The sequence below is a fragment of the Rhamphochromis longiceps genome, linkage group LG8 (genome assembly GCF_057381845.1).
Source record: "Rhamphochromis longiceps isolate RC_006_pf linkage group LG8, R_longiceps_female_GT1.1, whole genome shotgun sequence".
NCBI classification, from domain to species: Eukaryota; Metazoa; Chordata; class Actinopteri; order Cichliformes; family Cichlidae; genus Rhamphochromis; species Rhamphochromis longiceps.
In genome coordinates, this window is record NC_140564.1 from 23,555,600 (window position 1) to 23,580,400 (window position 24,801).

General features: G+C 39.2%; 3 protein-coding genes across 4 annotated transcripts; 2 read left to right on the forward strand and 1 right to left on the reverse strand.

Moving 5' to 3' along the window:
* Positions 1 to 311: 311 nt before the first annotated feature.
* On the forward strand, positions 312 to 6,063 carry samd8b (sterile alpha motif domain containing 8b). Its single transcript, XM_085416582.1, has 6 exons — positions 312 to 499; positions 1,325 to 1,900; positions 2,430 to 2,525; positions 2,597 to 2,714; positions 2,791 to 2,941; positions 4,471 to 6,063. The coding sequence occupies exons 2-6, from the start codon at positions 1,344 to 1,346 to the stop codon at positions 4,773 to 4,775; spliced, it is 1,227 nt and encodes a 408-aa protein (XP_085272708.1). The 5' UTR covers positions 312 to 499; positions 1,325 to 1,343; the 3' UTR covers positions 4,776 to 6,063.
* A 141-nt stretch (positions 6,064 to 6,204) lies between these two features.
* Positions 6,205 to 15,040, forward strand: LOC146663715 (non-selective voltage-gated ion channel VDAC2-like). Its single transcript, XM_085416583.1, has 9 exons — positions 6,205 to 8,991; positions 9,818 to 9,889; positions 10,018 to 10,067; positions 13,080 to 13,232; positions 13,308 to 13,360; positions 13,449 to 13,676; positions 13,776 to 13,926; positions 14,052 to 14,109; positions 14,196 to 15,040. The coding sequence occupies exons 2-9, from the start codon at positions 9,823 to 9,825 to the stop codon at positions 14,285 to 14,287; spliced, it is 852 nt and encodes a 283-aa protein (XP_085272709.1). The 5' UTR covers positions 6,205 to 8,991; positions 9,818 to 9,822; the 3' UTR covers positions 14,288 to 15,040.
* A 1,345-nt stretch (positions 15,041 to 16,385) lies between these two features.
* On the reverse strand, positions 16,386 to 23,997 carry LOC146663716 (catechol O-methyltransferase domain-containing protein 1-like). Of its 2 annotated transcripts, none has more exons than XM_085416584.1 (7): positions 23,848 to 23,997; positions 21,920 to 22,044; positions 21,701 to 21,806; positions 18,591 to 18,709; positions 17,942 to 17,996; positions 16,723 to 16,856; positions 16,386 to 16,624 (listed from the first exon to the last, which is right to left on the reverse strand). In XM_085416584.1, exons 1-7 carry the CDS (start codon positions 23,942 to 23,944, stop codon positions 16,472 to 16,474), a joined length of 789 nt encoding a protein of 262 aa, XP_085272710.1. In that variant the 5' UTR covers positions 23,945 to 23,997; the 3' UTR covers positions 16,386 to 16,471. The 2 variants fall into 2 exon arrangements, with proteins under 2 accessions (XP_085272710.1, XP_085272711.1); XM_085416585.1 differs by lacking the exon at positions 23,848 to 23,997 and adding an exon at positions 23,399 to 23,554.
* Positions 23,998 to 24,801: the final 804 nt, after the last annotated feature.

Genomic DNA, 24,801 nt, shown 5'->3' on the forward strand with positions numbered 1-24,801 from the left:
TTTTCACGGTGGAATGATTGTACAGCATGCATTTTAATTAATTAAAAAACGAGAATTGAGGACACATGTTTGAATCTATTTTGGATATTATCTAATCCACAGAGGGCCACATGTATAGAAACTGGCTCAAATATATAAATACACCCCAACTAATTTTGGTTTAATGTCTCCTAGCAAATAACTACAACTCTATTTAATGTTTTTGGTCATACGATTTCACACGTAAGAACGGTGTAGTACCACCTGTTCACCATAGAGTGTCACTGTTTCACTGTTGTTCCGCGTTTTCTTTTAGCGTGCGCCGCTATTCTGGACATTACCGCCTTGTGTTGTCAACAGGACTCCTAGCTAGCGCAAAGCCTGGGCGTAATGATGTCCAGCAAACTCGTGTCACTAAAGCAAATGCTAATAAGATTTCTTCTGATTCTTGTGAGATGTCACTTCGTTAGTTAGCCGGAGAGATATATTCTGTGTCATCTTCTGTTACATCTCAGAGCTGGTGAGTGACCGCAAAGCACACGCATTGATTGAGCTAGCACCAGTGAGCTAGCAGTCTTTAGTATTAAGCTGAGTTAGCCCCGTGGGCAGGGGTGCATGTGGATGCTTTCACGTTTATCTCTGGCGTATTTGTCTTTACATACTAATAGGCCAGATAGTTGCCTGACAAAATACTGAGATAAGTTAACTTCGGAGTATACAAAGAGCTTCTAAGCCCGATTTAAATGCTAGCCAGTGATATATTTAAATGGGTTAAATATATGGGTTATTGCAGGTCGACTGTAGTTGCTGGACTGTTTATTTAAATTATTTTTTATCAAAAAACACAGAAATGTGTTGCTTTCTTGTCAGTCCAAGGAGCAGACTGTTGAGGCAGCGTTTATTTCGGTTAATAATGAAGTTAGAAATAGTCATAATGTATTTTAATGTGACTAGGACAATAATACCTTAGGATTTAATTGACTGTTTGGCCTGGGATAACATGTAGCTGCTCCTTCACTTACATTGTAGGGTGTGGTTTCCATTGTGCCATAGGAAATCCTTGCCAGTACTTGCGTCATATAACTGCATAAGTTGTGATTACCCAGATTTCCTGTGTAACTCAGGATTTGTCTTAAATTTGTTTATCACCTATAATTTTGTCACAAAATGGATGTATTTTCTGTCTGCGCAGCAGTCTTGCATAGTGTCTTTAAAGTTACTACTGCTGATTCAGAGCAAATAAACTGTGCCTTAAACTAATCCTGAATATTATTTTGCATGGTGTTTTGGAAGCCAATAAGGAACTGATACTGCTGAACTTAAATGTGGCTGTTCTTCTTTTTAGCCTTTGGTGTCAGGAGGAAATGACCCAGCTGAGTGTCCGTCGTTGGACACCTAAGCACGTTGCCAAGTGGTTGAAGGAAGAGGGCTTCTGCGACTATGTGGACCTGCTGTGCAACAAGCACCGGCTGGATGGCACCAGTCTGCTTGCCCTCAGTGAGTACGACCTCCGCTCGCCGCCACTGGAACTCAAGGTGCTGGGGGACATCAAGCGGCTAATGGTCTCCATTCGGAAACTTCAGAAACAGAACATTGATTTATTGGAGGAGCTGGGTCTTCCCTATGATGGCCACTCTCCCACCGGTTCCGGAGGCAGTTTGGACTGGTTGTGTAACGGAGACCCGGGGAGAGACTGCGACAGCACTGACACAGCACCAGTGGGAGAGGAGTATCACCAGTACACTAATGGAAAGTACAAGCAGCAGATGCGGCGCCTCGATCCCGAGTACTGGAAGACAGTGCTTAGCTCTGTCTATGTGGTGTTCGTGTTTGGGTTTACATCCTTCGTCATGGTCATTGTGCACGAGAGGGTCCCTGACATGCGCACATACCCTCCGCTCCCAGATATTTTTCTAGACAGGTGGGTGTGATCGCTCACAAGAGCTTTCTTAAATTTTCTTACAACCAAAACGTTAATCACCTCTGAAATATTACAAACGATGATGTTTGAGTATCACACCAAATCGCTGACATTATAACTGCCCTAATTCCTTATGGCGTGTTTCTATTATTGTCCTCATATACTCCTGATGTGCTCGCTGAGGTTCAAAAAGACCTTCGAGGATTGTTTATAAGGTGACCTACTTTTGTTTATGACCAGCTTTGGGCTTTTCATGAAATGAAAACTTACCAGGAGAGATTATTTCAAGGAATTTCCAGTGTGTGTTTGGCAAGACACTGAGGCAAATTATTCAGGCTAGTTAATTATCTCCAAAAGAGATATCTTGGGAGATAACATCTATATGCATTGAAATGATTTATTAAAACTAATATACCAAAACACCAAACTAATTTTTCTGTCATGTTTGTTGTAAGATGTTAAGCAACATCAGCTATAAATGCTCACTTTCAATCTGTTATTTCAGCACTGATGTTGTCCTTTTCCGCAGTGTGCCTAGAATACCCTGGGCATTCGCCATGGCCGAGGCATGTGGAGTGATCCTCTGTAACATCTGGATGCTGGTTCTGCTGCTCCATAAACACAGGTCAGTAGGTGCTCTGAACGATCCCAGGAGCCTGTCAGTAGCACAGGAAACTCACATTTCACTACTTCTAGGTCCATTCTCTTGCGGCGGATGTGCAGCCTCATGGGGACGGTGTTCATGCTGCGCTGTATCACCATGTTTGTCACTTCCCTGTCTGTTCCAGGACAGCACCTGCAGTGTTCAGGAAAGGTAACGCATCTTTTTTCTCTTTTTCTCATGTATCAGATCTCTTTGCAAGATTAGAGTATTGCCTGTTTCCTTCTAGATGTACGGCGACATGTGGGCCAAACTACAGCGAGCTGTGGCCATCTGGAGCGGTTTTGGGATGACACTGACAGGGGTTCACACATGTGGCGACTACATGTTCAGTGGCCACACTGTGGTCCTTACCATGCTCAACTTCTTTGTCACAGAATGTGAGTAGCTTCTGTTTCTGTTTTCTGTGAGGAGGAAAACACACTTGTGCTAAGATGAGTTGAAAAGGCCTTGGAATAAGTTGGAATTATAATTGGAAAATGATCAATGATTTCAAAACTAATCCCTAAAACCCCTCATTTTGTAAGTAAATAAACATTTTAGACATTAACTAACACATGTGAGAGAATTTGTATGTTTCCAGGTTAATGGATTCCAAACCATATTAGTCCATTAGCCAACAGCTAACTGATCTAATTTATTTGAAGAGTTTCAGTCAGGTGTCAGAACTCATCACAGTACACAATAAGGCATAAATGAAGGTCACAAATGATCATCTTATGGCTTCTGACAGTGAACTTATTTCTGTGCTTATCCTGCTAAATGTCAGTGCAGTTTTCGATACTACCGACAGCAATATTTTATTACAGCGATTACACCATGCTAGAGGAATTAAAAATGCTGCATTGCAGTGGTTGGACTCATATCTACCTAATAGACACCAATTTGTTCATGTAAAATGGGGAATCTTCTTCACGCAATAAGGTAAATTATGGAGTTCCACAGGGCTTTGTGCTGGGGCCAATTCTATTTACATTATACATGCTTCCCTTAGGCAGTATCATTCGAAGCATAACATACATTTTTGTTGCTGTGCAGTTGATGCCCAGCTTTATTTATCCACAAAGCCAGATATGACACACCACTTAGTTAAACTTAAGGAATGTCTTACAGACATAAAGACCTGGGTGACCTCAAATTTCTTGCTTCTAAATTCAGATAAAACTGAGGTTATTGAACTTGGCCCTTACCTTCTATAAATCCTGTTAAACATGCTGTCATATTAGATGCTTGCTCTGGGTGGCAGTACCTTGGCCAACAGTAACACTGTGGAAACTTGGGAGTCAGGTTTACCATGATATGACCTTAAATGTGCATATATGTTCAAGGAATGCATAGGGCGGGTGAATTGGTCCTATATAATTAAAACTTGATTTAAAAAAATTATTGTTGCTTTATTAATTTCAATCCAAGTCTAAAGAGCACTATTATTATGTACACAGTACAATAAACCCTATAGTGGTAGTAAATGATAAAGCAGACATAGATTAGCCATATTTGGAGAAGGTGTCCCTATGTTGCCACCCAGTGTCCGCTACTGGTACTGCAAGTATTTCTTGAAAATTAATAATAAACCTATTATAGTTGTTTCCATTGAAATATTTTTAGTCTTTGATTCTGCTAGAGAAACTTTGTATGATTCATCCTCAGTTCCAGTGTCTGTAGCAAGCCATTTCAGCTCCTCCTCCTGTAGAGCCACCCTTCTTTCTTTCTGATTTAAACAAAAAGCTTGAATAGCAGGTAGGAGTGGCTGAGAGCTTTGTGCCTGAGATGAGCCACAAGCAGAAAAAATATTTTTACATTAAATATGTGAATGAAAATAACTTTAACAGACTTAACAATGTGCCACATTTTAGAATGGAATCACATAAAGTGCTCAGTAACGCTCTTCCGTCTTTGATTTACACAGACACTCCAAGAAGTTGGAATTTTATCCACACTTTGTCCTGGGTGCTCAACCTCTTCGGCATCTTCTTCATCCTGGCTGCGCATGAACACTACTCCATTGACGTGTTCATAGCCTTCTACATCACTACCAGACTCTTCCTGTACTACCACACCCTAGCTAACACTCGGGCCTACCAGCAGAGCCGGAGAGCTCGCATCTGGTTCCCCATGTTCTCCTTCTTTGAGTGCAATGTCAACGGGCCGGTCCCCAACGAGTACTGCTGGCCTTTTTCTAGACCTGCTGTGCTAAAGAGGCTGATCGGATAATAAGCAGCCTGCAGCAGTACTGTTAGACACAGACAGTGTTCTTTCGTCTGCTTTGTCAAGTTGCCAACTGAGGCGGTGTGCGAAAAAGACGCCTAATATGAGCCGCACAAAGCCTGATGGAATACACAGAGCCATATCCTTTTACATTTTAGGATTTAGCTCCTAACCTGCTTTTATTGTCTTTTTTTAAACAAAAAAACCTGCAGAGTTTCTAAAAGGCCCCATCCCAGTTTGATTTTACAATACAATGACATCTGTTACAGACTATTTGGATAGCAAGAAAATTATGAAATAAATTCTCATTTAAAAATGCATCTAAACCTTTACAGGAAACTGTGCAATTAAGATATCTGGATCTGGATTCTTGAGTTTTTCCTCATATCCCACATTTGAGTTTTAAAAAACGATGTATGTATGTATCTGTATGGACCACTGTTAAAGCAATATGTATAGATTCATATTATGTTATATAGAAAAACATAATTTGTCATCATGTTTGTTCAATTTTCTGCATTCCTTTATAACACGCTGACATTTTGACAGCATTACTAAAGACTGAAACAGAAATTCATGGCTCCTTTTCAGATAAACGACATACACCGAATCTTGTGTCTTTACTCATGACATCGCCTGCTATTTCCTAGAAAATATGCATTTAAGGAAATGACATTATCAGCCAAAAAAGTTAGAATAAAGTTTTATCCAGCTGTCTTAAACATAGTTCCATTTGCCAATTACCTGGAGTGTTACTGTGATACATTTCTCTGTGAAGAATTATTCCAAACTGCTCATGTTTACTGTTGAATATATGTATAGGTTTTTTAAGAAGTCCACATTCAGTGTAAACTACTAGACTTAGACCAAGTGCAACAACCTTTTCTTGATATTAATTCTTTGATGTTAATATGTAGTAAACAGATGCTGAAATTTGTATTTGTTTAGATTAATTTATTCCATTTTATAAATGTCAATAGGTATTTTTATATTCTGTGTACAAGGTTGCAGCAATGTGCACATAGAGAATTATGTTTACAGTTGCTTCAAACTCTGTATTCGTTGGAAACACGTGTTATTTAATTTACATATTCCAGCTTGTCCTGTACATTTCATTGAGAGAATCGTAAAAGATCATCGTCATTGCAGCATGTTAGAAACATGACTCTGAGTGGAGTTAACAGTCTTAACACATCCCTTCACTGAAGAAGTAGGATGTGTTTATGTGCTACTGTAGAGCCATTAAACTTCTTGTCCCAACAGTCATTTCCATCAATAAAGAGCTGAAACAGGAGTTTCCTTTCCTTTTTTATTTATCTATTTATTTTGCCCCACTTGCTGTACGACCACCTGGGGAATGCGCGCTGTTGCCAGAGCTTAAGAGCAATCATTTGGAAAATTGACAGGCTGAGTTAAATGTGTATTTTATTGTTACAGGCCACTGCTTTAGGTATTAAAGAGCGACTTGTGTTGACATGGTGGCAACCTGAAGTATACTGCGCCCACAGACAGGAATCTAGCCTAACACAATTTTCCTCTAATTTCCTACACCAAGCTTGATTGGCAGGGTGCCCTTACTCCAGGGCAACTTGGGTTCAACATCGTTTTCAATACAGTCATGTTACAGTCAACATTTTAATTTGTAAAGATAAAACTCAGTGGCCCGTAAGCCACCATGGGCTCCAAATGACAAAGTGGCAAATTACAAAAAACATTCAAGAAACTCCGAGAAGGGCCCAGACCCGCAAAAATCAAAGCATATGCTGAGCGCTTACTGAACAGGGATAAAACCAAATAACCCCCTTTAAACCCCAACAGCCTTCAGATGGTATTTATTCACTCGCCCTGGAATGATTAATACTGTGTCACGAATATAACAAGACCCACAATGCTGATAAAAACATGCTCCTAAAGTCTGTAATCAGTAGTGAGTAACAAAAGTCCTTGAATATGGTCCCACACGCAGTCTTTTTCTTAATGTGTCCTAGTCCATTAGAGTTATAACCACAGCAGCTGAAATGTCCAATTAAATATCAGGTTAAAAGTCCAACAAAAAGAAGGGAGAAACCATATCTTTATGTCTCTGTGGAAGTCAATGGGAAAGATACTGGGCTATTCACAGAGCTGCTTTGAGCCTCATCACTTGCTTCAGAGGCCTCAGCAGTCTCTACCTGTTCATCCGGCTCACCATCACCACATAGTCCACTGCAAGGACCTCAAGTGGTGTTGTAATATTGCTGAATGTCACTAGGTACTGGATACCTTTAACCAGTGTGCACCGCTTGCACTGCCGAGCCAGTCCTCCTCAACAGACTGAGGGTGCTCTTTGCACTGAAATGCCCCCATCTTCATGTTGGCTCTTGCATACCTTATGTTGCAAGGGTTCTAGGACAATGAGCTGCTGAATCTCTTCCCCATCATGGAGTCTTTGTGTGTATACCACACGCTGATAAAGCCTAAGGTGATCAAATAGCTGGTAAAGTCGCCTTTCATCAAGTGCTGATATGTGAAGTTCAGCACATGGAAAAAATGTCCTCATCTGTGTCCTCCCCTTATAGGTTCTTCCTGGTATGGAATCTTGGAGCCATCCCCATTAGTGTTGTCCTGTCCGGCTTTGCAACACGCTTCAAAGTTATACTGGCAAAGCTGTACTACCAGTCGCTGCTCACCAGTCCTCAGATTAGCATAATGGGTTGTACAAGGGAGTGTGGTCTTTTGCTGCTGTGGCCCATCTGCTTCAAGCCTCAGTACCTGTGGGCTTAGAGATGTTTTTCTTCATTCTTGGGTTGTAACAAGTGGTTATTTGAGTCCCTTCGGGAAGCTTAAATCGGTATGGCCTTTCTCCTGCACTTTGTCATCAACAAAGCATTTTCACCCAGAGAACTGTCAGTCACTGGACAGCTTTTCTTTTTCCGATCAGTCTCTTTAAACTGTATATGGTTATTTGGGAAAATCCCAGTAGACTTTCTTAGGAATTTCTGAATACTCTGTTTGCTTGCAATTAATGTGCGAATTAGATAAGTACAAAAAAATTTCTTTTTCTTAAATTACTGGCACTGTAGTTTTCGCAGTAGCATGAATAGCAGACTCGGTGAGAGGTTTGTAACCCTTAAACAGTATGGAGAAATCTGGCGCTCTCAACAAAACAATTTTGTGTAAGTTACAAAGATTAAACTTCAGTGTTCTCTGTATGTTTGTAGTGTAAGGTACATTATAATGTTCGCATCTTTCTCTTTCTATACTTATGCTGCTAGCATCTATGTGCTAATTTTAGCTCAGACACGTGTTTCTCAAGCTAGCATGAAAAAGAGACGAATGTTTAACGCTCGCAGGTGTTTGCACGCTTTGCAAGCGGATCGAGGTTTGCGATGAGATGACATTGTGCAGCACTTAGATACAAGTGTATTTAAATACTTTACTTTATATTCATTAATGACTTAATGTATAACTCTTGAGCACTTATTTTCGGATTTTTCTCACTTTATTTGCACTCCTTTGGTGCTTGAAGTCACAGACTGTGCCATGTTGTGACACAACAAAAGGACTATATATTTTATTTTGTAGCTTTCACTGCGTTCAAACGATGTCCAAAAATGTTCAGAAGTTCCTCAGAACTACCGTACGTCTCCTGATGAAGAAAATAAGCGAATGCCCCGTTAAAGACTCTCTTCTGTCATGCTAGGGCCTGCTACAAGATTGTCTTAATGAGCAGGTAAAGTGTACCTAATAAAGTGATCCACGAGTGTATCCTGTCATCAAAGGCTTTTCCTCCTGCTTATGTAAAACCTGTGAATGATACGTTAGATTTGGTGAGCGGCACCAATGTAGCACTATAGCTGATTTCTGTACAGCTCTGTATGCATAAGCCCGTAACTTTCAGTAGTATATAGGTTGCCATAGTGATTTAGAGGTCTTCCATTTGCCTGGAAGACCTCTCGCATTATTAACGTGAAAGTCGCTTTTTCAAAATTCAGTTTCCTGTTGTAAAATATAATTTATGTATAAATTAATATCCATATGATTTAAACAATTACTACACGATTCCTATTTCAGTCGGGCACAAAACGCACAGCTATATTTTCGGGTCCTGCTGAGCCGAGGTCAGCAGGTTGTTTGCTGCGGTGTCTCCTCCATATCGTCCTACACCGGCTGTACTCGCTCATTCCGCAGCTTTTCTTATCTGTCAAGTTAGTGGGTATATAATAAAGAGAAGAAACTCTCGGTAAGTAATAGGCTGAGTATTTACACACGTTATCCGTGTTTTATTTGTTGTAGTGCAGGGGTACTGCTGTCAGACATTCTATTTGCTAGCTAGAAAACGCCCCCTACCCATAGACTGTATGTAATTTTATGCCCTTACTACACTCAGTGCTGTGGTTGCAAGTATTTGCATGGAAAATAAATGTATATTCAACTAACACTCTTTAATTTTGATAACGTCTTCAAAGTAAAGCTCAGTTCACTTATTGAATCCATGACCCAGATGCTCACTTAGTTTTTTCCATACTATTTAAACCTCTTTTGTATGCAATCTGTTATAGCGTTTTTCCTTCTTAACCAATAACCTCCATGCTCTGATTACTTGAAAACGTCGGTCTAACCTTGAGAATAAGGTGAAAGACACCTGAACTCGTGTCTTTATATATAGCTAGTGACAGCAGTTAAACAAATAAATATTAAAATAAAATCTGAATTACAAATACTTGACAGAAACATTAATTGTAGTCAAGGTTATAATAGCTGGGATTTTACTACTTCTCTCTTAGTTTTTTTTGGTTGCTTAATGCATTCACTGTATAATGTTTCACCATCATTGAGTTTAAAGCAGTTGACAGTAGAACAAGAATTTTAAAAATATTTCCAGTTGTAAAATTTGTAACTTTCCTCTCCATTTGACAGCCACAGCTATCACACTTTACAGACGCACATTTTGCCCATGTCTATACATATGCTTGGTTTTAATTCTTTTATTAACTAACGTTTAAAAGCAAGCTGCTTTTTATACTCCTGTGTCACCATTTACATTCACTTTTCTCTTGTGTGTATAGGCAGAATGGCAGTCCCTCCAGCATATGCAGACCTGGGCAAATCAGCAAAGGACATCTTCAATAAGGGATATGGTAACTGGAAGAAAGATAAAAGGCACCTTTATAAGTGTGTATTTGCTGACCTGAAGAGGTCAGGTCTGCGGCTGGAAATGCCTTTTCCAAGCACAGGAAGTAGTATCTCACTGTCGTTGTCTTTGCAGGCTTTGGGCTCGTCAAGCTTGATGTGAAGACTAAGTCTTCAAGTGGAGTGGTGAGTTTAACTGTAAATATAACATCCAATGTTGAAATGTAGCTAATGTATACTAATATTGTTATCATAGATATGAAATATCAACACATAGGTTAGAGGGTAAAGGGCCTGCAGATCCTAAATGACAAACAAACATTTCTTTCATTTTATCAAATATGTGATTCCATGTTAGTGCTGAGCAGCATGACCAAACATTTGTATCAAGGCACTTTTTTTCTTGCATACTCTTGCATGTTTCATACTCTTGCTCCATAACATTGTATTTTTTATTATTATTTGCATAGATGGGCCTTTCTGTATTTTGGCAGTGGCTCATTCTTCTGCCTGGGGAGTACGAGATTTTAATAGCCTCATAAAAATAGATAAATCATAAATAAAATAAATGCTCCACTGTTCTGCTAACAAGAGGGAAATGAAGTAAACTGTAATGCCAATTTGTGTTACCATATAAAGTCAGCATCTGGCTTGTTTGTGTTGATGTTTCCACAGCAAAGCCATAAAATGTAGCTTTGAACTCCGTTTGGAGTTAGTCTTAACAAGTTTGGTGGTAAAATAATTCTGTCTCCATGTAAAAACACCTGTTAATGTGTTTTCTTTGCCTCGCCCGGTTTCCTGGTGCTGTGTGGTCCTAACAGTTTGTGTTACTGAGTATATTGTTTAGTAATGGAACTTTGTAAAGTAGTGTTACAAATTGTCAATGTTTCATAGGAAGTTATGTCTTGTGTTGTTTGTCCTTTAAAAGTAAGTTAGTTGTGAGTTTATTTTTGAGATTTTTTTTTTTTTTTGGTTTCATATGGTTATATAACCAGTGTTGGTCAAGTTACTTGAAAAAAGTAATCAGTAACTAATTACTGATTACTTACCCAAAAAAGTAATCCCATTACTTTACTGATTACTTATTGTCAAAAGTAATTAATTACTTACTTAGTTACTTTTTAAAAACACGATTTACAACCTGAGTAGGTGATAAAGCGATAGATCTTTCAGCCCAATTCTACTTTTTCCTGCATAATCCATCATACAAAATGTAATCAAATGGAAAAGTCTCTTTTTAAAACTTGTTTTGTTAGTTTTAATCTTTTAACTTTATGCATCAAGCAAAAATTAAATTATATGCAACATTCTCTGACTGGAAGAAATTTGTTTTACATTTAAACCTATTTTCTGCACATTCCAGCACATAAAATAAAATATTTTCTTTGTGTTTACACTCAGTCTTTCAAATAGATGCAAGTGAAACACAGCAGAAAATAAATAAAATCAAAGACTAGCGGTCCTGTTGCTCTATTTTCACCTGTAAAGCAGGAGTGGGGTAGGCGGAGGTTTACCCTGGTGCAGGTGTGCCGCAGCGGTCAGTTGAAGAATCCGCGAGTTTCTCTGTGAGTTTCCCATTACGTCGTAGCTACTCGGTGCTTGCTTGGAAGTTTAGGGGTTTTTTTCCGCTGTAAAAAGTTTTCTTCCCACGCATAACCGACGCTAATGTTTTTGTCACTTTTTATGGAATCAAACTCAAAATAAGGTCAGTACTTCCACGCTTTAAACGCTGCACGCTCATACTCTCTCCCGTACTCGATATATTATCCATTGTTGATCTGCACACAGATGTTGTCACGGACGTCGCCCTCGCTTACGTCACTGTCATGAGACATTCTCGCAAAAAAATCACGGTTTTAGTAACGCAGCATTCCTACAGGAAAGTAACAGTAATCTAATTACCATTTTTGCAATAGTAATCCCTTACTTTACTCGTTACTTGAAAAAAGTAATCGGATTACAGTAACACGTTGCAAGTAACGCATTACTGCCCATCTCTGTATATAACAGATTTTCACTTAAGATGCTTCATTGTGGTCTTTACAGTCTAATCATTTAAAGACATTAAAAAAAGGTTGATTTTGTTGCACCTTTGAAAACGTCACATCAGGCATAACCTCACGACATCTGGTTTGCTCCCCCAGCGCTACATTATGGATAAAATTGCAAGAAAACTTGTGGCCATCGGTTTATTTGTTTTCTTTGGCTAATCCAAGAAGAGGAAAAAAAGCTTGTTAATCCACGATTACTGCAATTACTGATCCAAGTCAAACTTAACGATAAATTCAATCTAACTAAACTAAGCACACAAATATGTATTTAGTGAACACACTAAGCATGCAGTGCAGGTTTGAAAAAGTATATAAAGCTTTGTATTAGTGACTTCTCTAAAACCTTCTTGGAGTCAGGTGCTCCCATTAAGGAGGATGACAAAAGGAAATCTGCTCTTCTCTGGAAGAATTAGTTGCTGCAAAACACACCAGCTTTCGCAGGACCTGTAGAAGGATTGTTATATTGTTATAGAAGTGTAACTGGAAAACGATGCACAACTGCGCCCCCCCCCCCCCCCCCCCCCAAAAAAAAAAAAAAATAAAATAAAAATCTATGTACCAACAAGATTGTAACTCCAAACACACAATTTAAAAAAGAAAACAAAAGCTGTGTTGTGCGTTAATACTCAGTGTTTTCAGGAGAATCGTGAAGTACAACTGTTTTGTGAGTTATTACTTTAATCAGATTGTGCTTGTTTGTAATTGTGAAATGAAGATCACAGTTAATTATAAATTGTTATTTATTGTCACAGTGAAAGAAAAATCAGTCAACTTTGTTTTAACTGTTTATTTAAATTCTGAGATATAAATTAAACGGATAATTGTTTTGACTCCTGTTATTATGTTTGGTGTAAAATCTAGAAAATATATAAAGACAGTCTGAAATAGATAGAAGTGAACTTCTGACAGCAGCACAAGGGTCAGAAAAAGTGAACTGGTTTATATTTAGAAAACAGTAAAATCAGAAAAATAAGAAAACTAAGGTACATTTAAAAAAAAAAGGTTAAAGTACTATACAAGAGTAATTTGCACAATGCACAAGTGGTACCATACACTAAAATACACATCAGACTTATTAACATTTGTATGTATGACAGATAACAGACTTTTCTAACCAGTATCGTTTTCCCTCATTTATTTGTTTCAGGAATTTAAAACATCAGGCTCATCCAATGTCGATACCAGCAAGGTCACTGGAACCCTTGAAACCAAGTACAAATGGGCTGAATATGGGCTGACGTTCACGGAGAAGTGGACCACGGAAAACACTCTCGGGACAGAAATTTGTGTTGAAGATCAGGTAATTTATATCTTGGCTATAGTGTTGACCATTCCAAATATGAAATTGGAAAGTAAATTAATTTTTGTTTTTTAGATCACCAAAGGCCTGAAACTTACATTTGAGACAACGTTTTCACCTAATACTGGGTAGGTTATTTACTGATTGGAAATTCGTGATTGGCAGCCTGTTACTAACTCAGTAGTCTTATGTAAAATGTTCATTTTAATTTCACAGCAAGAAGAGTGGCAAGGTTAAAACGGCTTATAAAAGGGAGTACCTTAATGCCGGTGTTGACGTAGATTTAGACTTTGCTGGTCCTACTATTCATGGAGCAGCAGTGGCCGGATATGAGGGATGGTTGGCAGGTTACCAGATGACCTTTGACACGGCTAAATCCAAGATGACCAAGAGCAACTTTGCTGTCGGTTACAAAACTGGGGACTTCCAGCTCCACACCAATGTGTATGTTTTTTGAAGACAATATTTTAATGATTTCTAATATAATTTATTGATCCGTGAGTCAAGGTGTAATGTGTATTTGTTTCCCCCCATTTCCCTCAGAAATGATGGTTCAGAGTTTGGTGGCTCTATTTATCAGAAGGTCAATGATGACCTGGAGACCGCTGTGAATCTTGCCTGGACAGCGGGCAACAACAGCACTTCCTTTGGAATCGCTGCTAAATACCAGTTAGACTCCAGTGCCTCCATATCAGTAAGATATTCTCACATTTTCTTACATTTTAAAGATATTATAAAGTCTAGTTTGTAGTCCAGAATAAAAGACTAACAGTAACTTTCAGTGCTTAAATGATTTCATGTGGGGTTTTTTCCCTGCAGGCTAAGGTGAATAATGCCAGCTTGGTAGGAGTTGGGTACACCCAGACTCTCCGGCCCGGTAAGAACAACCTCATTAATAATGTCCAATAAAAACACTTCTATATCTTAAGGAACTCGTTTCATTAAGTTCACTTAATATTTCAGGCATGAAACTCACCCTCTCTGCACTTGTTGATGGGAAGAATATCAATGCTGGTGGCCACAAACTAGGTCTAGGCCTAGAATTGGAGGCATAAGGATAATGTCTGCTACTTCATAAGAAGAGGAAGGATTATCGGCAGAACCTGACCTTCTGCCTTCCTGTGTGGTCAGCAACGTATATTCTAACAACTAAGCCAAAACAAAGTAGAACCCCCAGGACACAAGCACTGATGAGATGGAAACCTTTCCACCTACTTCCTTTGATTGTGGTTACAATAAGTAGTCAGTCACATGTATTTATTAATCAGCTATTACTCCTTTCAATTTACCATAATGATAAAAACCTTCCACTCGCTGTTGAACATGAGCTTTTTTTTGAGTTTGACGAAGACAAAGAGTGGTTTTCAAAACAAAAACTTGTTCCTTTGCTAAAGTGTGATCACATAGAATGTAAACCTGAGGTGTTATTTTGCACAGTAGGATTTTTCCCTTAATTAAGCTCTTCCTCCTTTGTTTTATTTGCACATTTTATTTATATTTTGGTAGTACTGCCTGTGGAAGGGTTACTCCAACAAATTATGCTATGAAGACTGAAGCCAGCCTCCTGGCTGTGCTTTAGTTGTTTTCTTAGAGAAAACAACTAAAGAGCAGTTTGACTGATGTTTAAATGTTCTGACTGAAGAGTTTAGGACCTCTGCTAGCTGCTTCTAAGTTGCAAGGCTATGCTAAATACATTTTTATTTCCCTCACTGTGGCTTGAGTGACTGAGTGAATTATCCACCTTACTTCCCCTTTGAGGACTGTGACACTAATCAGGGAGCTGTTTGTGTGTTGGTGTGTGTCTACCTTTACAATAAAGTCCTGAAATCAACCTTTCTTCTCACCTCTAATTTGATGCCAATTAGAGGATATTATACAAAGTCAGCTTATTTAAATTATGCAATAACAAAACACGTGCAATTTACTTTAATCAAATACTCACACAGAAGGAAGGTTAGGGTAGATTGCAGTCGACTGGATGGTTTTCTTACGCCTCTCAGTTGAGTGCATAATCCTAGCTACAGTCGCTCCTATAGGACAAACATGTTTGAGCCAGTCAAGAGAGATCAAAAACAAAATTTTAGTTAAGTTTAGACTGTACCCCATAACTTCCACAGTCGGCTTGCTGACGTGTTTCTACTACTGTTTGCATAAAAACATTTTGTAATATCACTTAGCAAAAAACAGGGAATAATCTGTTTCTATCCCAGAGTTACTTCAAAAACTGGCAACCTTTGATCTGTAGTGAATGCATTCATATTCTGGACTGGATTAACCACAAAGATTTTTCCTATTGCGTAAGCGGTCAGTTCACTGTTTACCTCAGCTGTCAGTGCCATGTGAGAATCATCCACCTTTATTTACTCTAGAAGAGGCTTTAAAACTTTGTCAAAGGAGATTTTGAATCTGTGAAGCTCACTTGTGACCAATGACAGCAATTTTGAGGTGAGTTGTTAAGTAACAGCTGTTGTTTTTGGTGCTGTTAGCCAGGGTTAGTGAAACTGTCTTTCTAGATATTTCTAGACAATAAAGGATTTTATTTATTGGAAATTATTATTCTTATACTCTTAGTATTCTCATAACCTTTTTATTATTGTAAAATTTTGCCAAATGCTTGTATTTTTTCACAGTAACCCCCCCCCCCAAAAAATCTGAACAATAAAACAAATTGGTGGTTGGCAGGCTACCAGATGACCTTTGACACAGCTGAATCCAAGATGACTAAGAGGAACTTTGCACACAGTAGAATTTGCCCTTATTTAAACCCTTTCTACTTTTGTGTTTTGTTAGTACTGTGCTACCTGTGGAAGGGTCACTAACAAAATATGTTCTGAAGACTGAACCCAGCCTCTTGGTTTGGACTTGTTTCCTAGAGAGGCTTGATTGTGCTCAGTTAAGAGTTCAGGACCTCTGCTACCTTCAATAGCTGCTAAGTTGCAAGTCAATGCTAAATGCATTCTCATTTTCCTCACTGTGGCTTGAGTCAGACTGAGTGAATTAAACACTTCCCATTTTTGGACTGCGACACTAATCGGAGCTGTTTGTGTGTCCTTCACAATAAAGCACTGAAATCAACATTATTCTCATGTCTAACTTGATGCCAATTAGAGGATATTATATGAAGTCAGTTTAGTGAAATAATGCAAAAACAAAACACATGGAGTTTTTTTTAATTTTTTTAATCAAATCCTGTTGTATAACTTCAGTACTGCGCACTAGCAGCACTTCTCAGATATGCACTATAATTTGATGGCCAGGGTGACTCCATCTCCTACTGTCAGCATGTTCAGATTAATTCGGGCATCTCTGTACAGCTTCCTGTTCAGCTTGTCAATGGCCACAGTGTCGGCGTCATCTGGGGACGGATTCAGCACCTTCCCACCCCACAGCACCTGCAGCACCAGACACATTTTTATAGAGGTTTTGCCGCTTGAACTGGCACGGTGCAAGAATTTGTGTGTTTCGTGCTTATTTTGGTTGTAGCGCTTACATTGTCGATAGCAATGACACCACCTTTTCTCAACAGCTGCAGAGACTTCTCGTAGTAGTTGTCATAGTTAACTTTGTCAGCATCGATGAAGATGAAGTCAAATGTTTCTGCTTGGCCAGAAGACAGGAGATCATCTGAAAGAAACAATGAAACCGAGGGGTAAAATGTCCATCTCAGGGTATTGTAGCTGTCACACAGCTGGTGTACTACAAAGCAACTTTGACACAGCTTGGCTTAATTTGCATCAACTGCAAACCCTCAGCAGAGATAGTGGCTAACACAGTGGTGATTATCGTCTCTCTTTGTTAACCCAGGCTTTCTGCTTCAGGCTCTGTGCACGCTCACATAAAAGGATAGATGGATCAACCAAGTGCCATTTACTTCAGTCAGATACCTTATCAGAAGAATGTGTGATAGAAATCTATAAAGAAAGGTCTATGAAACAATATATATAATACCAAGAGCCAACATTGGTGCTGCTCATCATTAATGGTGAATTCATATGCAACCACTCTGTGTGCCTTCAGTGCTGGATTTTATTTCAAATTTGACAGCTGCACACGAGCTTTGAAGGCTTTATTACTTCATCATAATTAAAAAGAAAATGTTTTTTTTTTTTAAATTTAACTTACAACAGTAAAAAGCTCAAATTTGGCAATTTTCTATTAAGACGCATATTTAGAGAAATTGCAGGTCATCAGCCTGGAAATGATTGTTCAGTGGATGTGGAATGACCCTTACATGACTTATTTCTAAGTAGGCTCACCGGATCTACCACCTCCCAAATCCCACTTTAACATCTGAATGTAAGACTATAAAGTACTGCTTTACTTGCAATGTTACTTAAATAGTTATTTAGTATTTATTAAATCATACATGGTGAAAGATTCCAGAAAGTTATTTTAACGATCCATGCTACCCTGGTACCAAACTCTCTGACTCAAACCTCCGTTAAACTGCATCTGCAACAGGTATTATCTTTTTCAACAAGTTGAACTTGTCAAAAACCTTTACCCCAGCTGAAGTACTAACAGAGCAACACCCCCAGAGTAATTAAATCAGTTGTTGGACGCAGATTACCACAAACTGCTCTGTCCTACTAAAGGAAATTGAATGCATCCTCAGACCTTTGGGAAAGACATTTTTGAACATTTTTATCAGTAAAATGCAAATCTCCAGTTAAATGTATGAGAGCAAATAAAGAGAAACATTACCATACCTAAAGTTTTCAGTGCTGGCTGAATGCGCAGATCAATTTTTTTCTCGACTCCAGCCTGTTAATGGAAAGAAACAATGTTTTAAAGAGTAAAAGAAGTGAAGGGTGTGTCACAAAATATCAGGAAGCCTGTTGCTGATACATTTATCTGCATGATTATTCAGTTACCTTTCAGAGTCCGTTACATAGATGTATTGTGTAACACTTGTTCTTACCTAGATTATTATGTTTAAAGCGCTATATAAGAATCAGACCATTTAAGCTCTTCAGGTTCTGTTGACACAAATCACTGCTAAGAGATTTGTCTTTCGACAAATATTTTCTTGCTTGATTTTAGATTTCATAATTACACTGCCATAGTCAACTTATCATAGACGAATCATCTGAATATTTCTTATATATCAGTCATTTAAAAAATAAAAACCTGCTAAATCATTTTTGTTTAATAAAGTGATATCTTTATGTGATATCTATAATCAGTTACAGTAGTTACTGATTATAGTTACTTTTCTTTTACTCAACTATGTGCAAAGATGTCAGACAGAGCTGTATACTTCCCCTGTGATGACTGATCATCCTCTGCACTGTTCGGTACTTTGTTATAAGCATTATTACATTTAATAAAACAATAAAACACAGATTTGAAGCATACCTCTTTCCAGAAGGGTTTACCAATGTTGGTGTACTCTTCACTGATATCGCATGCTATCACAACTCCATCTTCAGGCAAGGCCAGTGCCATGTTCAGTGTGTTGTAACCTGTATAAACTCCTATAGACGCAAGAAGAAATCATCATTGTGCATGACAACAGAAAGGGGGTGTGATATACTGCATACTTTAATACAGTTTTCTCTATTTTTTTTTAGCCAATTTGCTATAGAAATTGATTTCCTGACCACATCTGCACATTCCTAGGATTCTAGCTTTTTACATGTGTGGATATGCAGGACGGGAGCACCTCACTGATGAAATGAAATGAAAGAATTTTAAGAGTAAGGATGTGTCTTTGTCTTCAAAATAATTAAAAGTAAAATATTTTTTTTATTTTAAGGAGCAACAAATACAGTCAAACTTGTGCTTTCTCATGCTTAAAATTATTAAACAGATAAGTCAATAGCCTATTAAGCCACAAACATCCCTAAAAAGACATCTATATAGTACTGATCCATCAAAAAAATATATCTATACTGTATGTGTGTGTGTGTATATGTGTGTATATATAAAAAAACTCAAAAAAAACCACCCAGCACGCCCCTGCAGGCGGTTTATCCTTCAAGCTCGGGTCCTCTACCAGAGGCCTGGGAGCTTGAGGGTCCTGCGCAGTATCTTAGCTGTTCCCAGGACTGCGCTCTTCTGGACAGAGATCTCCGATGTTATTCCCGGGATCTGCTGGAGCCACTCGCCTAGCTTGGGAGTCACCGCACCTAGTGCTCCGATTACCACGGGGACCACCGTTACCTTCACCCTCCACATCCTCTCGAGCTCTTCTCTGAGCCCTTGGTATTTCTCCAGCTTCTCGTGTTCCTTCTTCCTGTTATTGCTGTCATTCGGAACCGCTACATCGATCACTACGGCCGTCTTCTTCTGTTTGTCTACCACCACTATGTCCGGTTGGTTAGCCACCACCATTTTGTCTGTCTGTATCTGGAAGTCCCACAGGATCTTAGCTCGGTCATTCTCCACCACCCTTGGGGGCATCTCCCATTTTGACCTCGGGACTTCCAGGTTATACTCGGCACAGATGTTCCTGTACACTATGCCGGCCACTTAGTTATGGCGTTCCATGTATGCCTTGCCTGCTAGCATCTTGCACCCTGCTGTTATGTGCTGGATTGTCTCTGGGGCATCTTTACACAGCCTGCACCTGGGGTCTTGCCTGGTGTGATAGACCCCAGCCTCTATGGATCTTGTACTCAGAGCTTGTTCTTGTGCTGCCATGATTAGTTCCTCTGTGCTGTCTTTCAGTCCAGCTTTGTCCAGCCACTGGTAGGATTTCTGGATATCAGCCACCTCCTCTATCTGCTGGTGGTACATACCGTGCAGGGGCCTGTCCTTCCATGATGGTTCCTCGCCTTCCCCCTCTTTCTTGGGTTTCTGCTGCCTGAGGTATTCACTGAGCACTCGGTCAGTTGGGGCCATCTTCCCAATGTATTCTTGGATGTTCGTTGTCTCATCCTGGACTGTGGTGCTGACACTCACCAGTCCCCGGCCCCCTTCCTTCCGCTTAGCGTACAGCCTCAGGGTGCTGGACTTGGGGTGAAACCCTCCATGCATGGTAAGGAGCTTTCTTGTCTTTATGTCAGTGGCTTCTATCTCCTCCTTTGGCCAGCCTATTACCCCAGCAGGGTACCTGATCACGGGCAGGGCGTAGGTGTTGATGGCCCGGATCTTGTTCTTACCATTCAGCTGACTCCTCAGGACTTGCCTGACCCTCTGCAGGTACTTGGTGGTTGCAGCCTTTCTAGCGGCCTCTTCATGGTTCCCATTCGCCTGCGGGATCCCCAGGTACTTGTAACTGTCCTCTATGTCTGCAATGTTGCCTTCTGGTAGTTCAATCCCCTCAGTTCTGACTACCTTCCCTCTCTTTGTTACCATCCGACTACACTTCTCCAGTCCGAACGACATTCCAATGTCATTGCTGTATAGCCTGGTAGTGTGGATCAGTGAATCGATGTCTCGTTCACTCTTGGCATACAGCTTGATGTCATCCATGTACAGGATATATATATATATATTAGGGGTGCAACGATACTCCTATCGATATTGAACCGTTCGATACAGTGCTTTTGGTTCAGTACGCATATGTATCGAACAATACAAAATTTTTAATTTATTTTATCAACTTTTCTTCTGACGATGCTGTCTGTGTTGAGAGCTCAGTGGATCTGCGTTCGACTAGTCCGCCTAAGCTGCACTGTCAAGCGCAGATCCACTGAGCGCAGCGCAAGCTAGCAAGACAGAAGCTAAGCTCGTTGCAACATGGCAAATTGAACCTCCCCCACCCTCATTCAGATCTGGCCTTTGGAACTATTTTGGTCTTCATGTGGAGTATGACCCTGAAGATAAGCGCATCATGGACAAAAGTAAAACAGTATGTCGGATGTGCCAAGCAAAGCTCAATTACATGGGTGGGAATGCATTTATCGAGACTTTCAACCCCAGTAAGGCCAATTATTGATCTTCGGATCCACATTATGTCAGCAGCCATTCTCCACCTATGTTAAAAACAAACAGCGCTCACACCTCACAGAAGAGTGTGTGTGTGTGTGTGTGTGTGAGAACAGGAACAGATTAGTGATCGATTTAAATCTCGCTGTAACTGGAAAGCATCTCAAACTGCATGTCACATTGCTACTGAAGTTTGCATGCGTTTGGTGGTGATGGAGAAAGTAAAATATTTTTATCCTTGATTCTAATCTGCTGCCAACTGCAACTACTAAAGCACATATTAGAAAATGGATTCAATCATTAAAATCGAGTTTACTTTGGTCCTAAAGAACTAAAGCAGCTTCCACAGCTCCTTGATTGATTGATTGCTAAACATGCCAAAAAAAGGTTCAGTCCACTTTGAAGACTTGCCTGCTCTATGTCCTGCTCTCTATGCAATTTCCTGTGCACTCCAAGTAGCCAGTGTTTTGTGTTCATATTGTGCAATGTTACTGTGTTTGAACAGGTGAAAAAAAGGGAAAGCTTAGTCATAAAAGCTGCGCATGTTTTTATCAGTTTGGATGTTCGTGTGATGTCAAATTCGTCACCCTTACCAATCTCTATCGCTTTCTTAGCTTTTATTAGTTTGGCCAAATTGGCCAACAACTGTGACTCTTCAGAGGCAACCATCATCCTGTTCCAGGAGTCTTCCATTGTTCTCTGAAAGCAAGCGGAGCGGAAGCCAGTTACATAAAATTTCATAATGCCATATGAAACCTGATTAGATTTATTACAATAGATTTGCCAGAGCACAAGCGGCAAGACCTCCTTACCAATTTGAGTTTTTTCAGCACCGGATGCTCCCTCACGGAGTGATTGACAACATACTGTAACAGTGGATTTTCTTTCCCCCCGCAGTGACTTTTGGAGATGCTCATTCTGGAAGATTTCTTTCTTCCTGAGGGCACAAACAAACCATAAAAAAGACATAAGGATCTTAAGAGCACAATGATGTCAGAGGACTCCTAGCCAGCTTAAATATATTTCAGGAAACCTAAGATCTAGTTAATAAGTAGAAGTTATTTGATTAAGTTCAAACCCAAACGATTTCAACAGGGAAATTAAATTATTGCAGCAGCAGCAAAGACAAAAAATTAATATTGAATACTGTAAGATAAGATAACCTGACATCTTTTGTTAAATATAATTTGGTAGACATAGAACATATCCATGTGGCATCTGTAAATTTGTATAAATATGGGGCCTAATTTACTGTAAAATGGCATTTAATCAGCTGTAAAAATATGACTTAAGGAGGAAGGAGAAGGAGTTTTTCTAACATTTCTACACTCATAAACTTTTATAATTTAAACTGAGCAAACTGTATGGGATGATTCTAAGACTGAAGTCGAGAATAAATCATTTATTACATTACAAACAATTATTATTTGCACGTGAACCATGCAATTTGTATTGTAAATGTCACTTCAGAAGCTGTTGGGTTTTTTTTGTAAGTCTATCAAGCTCAACAGTAGCTAGAAAGTGAAGCAAATATATGATTAGAAGAGGAATTTGTACTGCAAAGCCTTACACTAGGTGTTCACTCAGTCTTATACAAACTTTATGCATTACATAATAGAATCTGAATCTAAAAATAAGATTGATGTGATCATGGAGGCTGTGGTTTTTTTTTTTTTTCAGATTAAGCTTCTCATAAGTTCATTAGTGCACCAACATATTCTTCATCTTGTGTTGTACCAAGGTAATTCACACAATTTACAACTTAACTAAAAGCCAGATCACTGGAAACCGCATATTTATTTCAATAGACCCCAAATCAGCATCGAAGCTCTTACCTCTTAGATAAACGGCATAAACACAAACTCGAAGTGTTTACAGCGACAAAACATGAAGTGGAATATTTTTTTGTTTAATTGTCTGTATTAACAGGAAGAAAAAAAATACGATAAACAGATCCTGAGATATGATTTTTTTGAAAATTTCCCCGTTCAAAACAACGCAACAAATACAGGCGAAGCCTAAACATAACTTCCAATAATAAAACCACTATAACCCTGAAGCTTTTAACTTGCGGTAATAAATAAATACAATTAAAAAAAATACCATAGAAGTCTGAGTCACACACAATTCTCCTGTATTCCACTCATTAATAATAAACATAAAAAACAAACACAATGGTTCGGCTTTAAGTCACCTTGCGCACACCTTGTTACAGACAGGCTTTCTTGCTTTAGCGACGACGTCACGTCATAAGGATTACTTTTTGTAGCATTGTCCGCCTTTGAACTTACCGATAAAATAGCCGGCAACAAAAACAACACCAAGCGTGACGGAGCCCACCAGCGCTTCTTTAGAAACGATACGAAATGACATTTCTTTCACAAATTCAGCGCTGTTTGAGCTCTTCCGGGTTTCCTCGCCACTGTACCGTAATACTACGCGTAAAGGCGCCGCTCCGGGGTGGGTGAAAGGCGATTACAATTCTACAAGTCTGCGTCTCCTACTGTTTTGTGTTCTGCTTGGCACAAAACACCACGATTAAAATGTAAAATCAAAACAAACAAGAGAGGCAATTCAGAAAGAAAGGGTCACAAGAAGGGAATGTGTGTTTTGATAAACATAATAATTACAGTGGCGGAATCATTTTAACTAAAGGGAAAAACATGTTGCATACCCACTCAGGGTTTTAAATAAACTGTATACTGTAGCTGCAATCGACTACACGAAAACGAGAACTCACCGCAAAGTAGAGACGGGTCTGGTGTGGTTGGTCTGGAGGCGCGACAGAAACGCGAATAACTCAATTCCTGCTTAACCAACCTTAAAAATGTGGCCATTCATGTATTCATAGTGGCGATCATGTGACCTGCTTCAGCTCTCCTGATAGGACTGTAAAACAGAAACCTAACGGCAGAAAGAAAATGGATCGCTATGATTTAAAGATGCGAGGAGACAAATATCAGAAAGTGTAACTGTAATCCTAATAAAACACGCACATTCGCAGATTAAATAAATTTTAAACAGATTAATGTGTATTTCTAATGATCAACAAGTACCTGAACTAGAAGTACGTTTCATGCAGAAAGTTAAAAGTTTTCATTTCTATAGTTCTGCACTATAAAACGTCATTGTAAGTATACTTTTTGTTACTTTTGTTACTAATTTTATGATGTTATATATTTCATGTTTCTTCGTGTAGAGCATTGATGGGGTTAAAGTTGGATGCCATTGCATAATCCCCTGGTTATCCTTCCACTGGTTATTGTTCTAGTGGTGCAGCCGACTCACTGTGACTCATCATTTATTTGGTTAATTTATTTCTGAGAAACATGGTTTACTGTAAAGTCTACTCAGGTTTTATATGCAGTCTAAATCTGCAAAGTAAATACAGCTGTTATTGTAGTAAAGTAAAAATTTAAAAAATGCAATATGGAAGTATAAGGTTTTATTCAAAGGAGCTTGCAAAGAAAAGCGTCTGGACTTCTTTAAGTTACTTGAAGACGTTTCACCTCTTATCCGAGAAGCTTCTTCAGTTCTAAGGTCAAATGGTGGAGAGTCCCAGATATAAACCAGAGGGACAAAAGGACCCCCTGATGATCCTCTAATCGCCTGAGCCAAGGTGTGAAACTGGGTGTGGGTCCCAATCAGCCAGAGTTTCGGGTGAGTTCATTGTGAAACCTGGCCCCACCTTATC

Excerpts from the sequence above, each read along its gene's own strand:
- samd8b (XM_085416582.1), top strand. The coding sequence starts at position 1,344 with ATGACCCAGCTGAGTGTCCGTCGTTGGACACCTAAGCACGTTGCCAAG. Across the intron at positions 2,526-2,596 it reads CTGCTGCTCCATAAACACAG|GTCCATTCTCTTGCGGCGGA; the intron begins GTCAGTAGGTGC and ends CACTACTTCTAG. Across the intron at positions 2,942-4,470 it reads CAACTTCTTTGTCACAGAAT|ACACTCCAAGAAGTTGGAAT; the intron begins GTGAGTAGCTTC and ends TGATTTACACAG.
- LOC146663715 (XM_085416583.1), top strand. The coding sequence starts at position 9,823 with ATGGCAGTCCCTCCAGCATATGCAGACCTGGGCAAATCAGCAAAGGAC. Across the intron at positions 10,068-13,079 it reads CTAAGTCTTCAAGTGGAGTG|GAATTTAAAACATCAGGCTC; the intron begins GTGAGTTTAACT and ends TATTTGTTTCAG. Across the intron at positions 13,361-13,448 it reads ACGTTTTCACCTAATACTGG|CAAGAAGAGTGGCAAGGTTA; the intron begins GTAGGTTATTTA and ends TTAATTTCACAG.
- LOC146663716 (XM_085416584.1), bottom strand. The coding sequence starts at position 23,944 with ATGGCCACATTTTTAAGGTTGGTTAAGCAGGAATTGAGTTATTCGCGT. Across the intron at positions 21,807-21,919 it reads TGCTGAAAAAACTCAAATTG|AGAACAATGGAAGACTCCTG; the intron begins GTAAGGAGGTCT and ends GCTTGCTTTCAG. Across the intron at positions 16,625-16,722 it reads GTGTCATTGCTATCGACAAT|GTGCTGTGGGGTGGGAAGGT; the intron begins GTAAGCGCTACA and ends CTGGTGCTGCAG.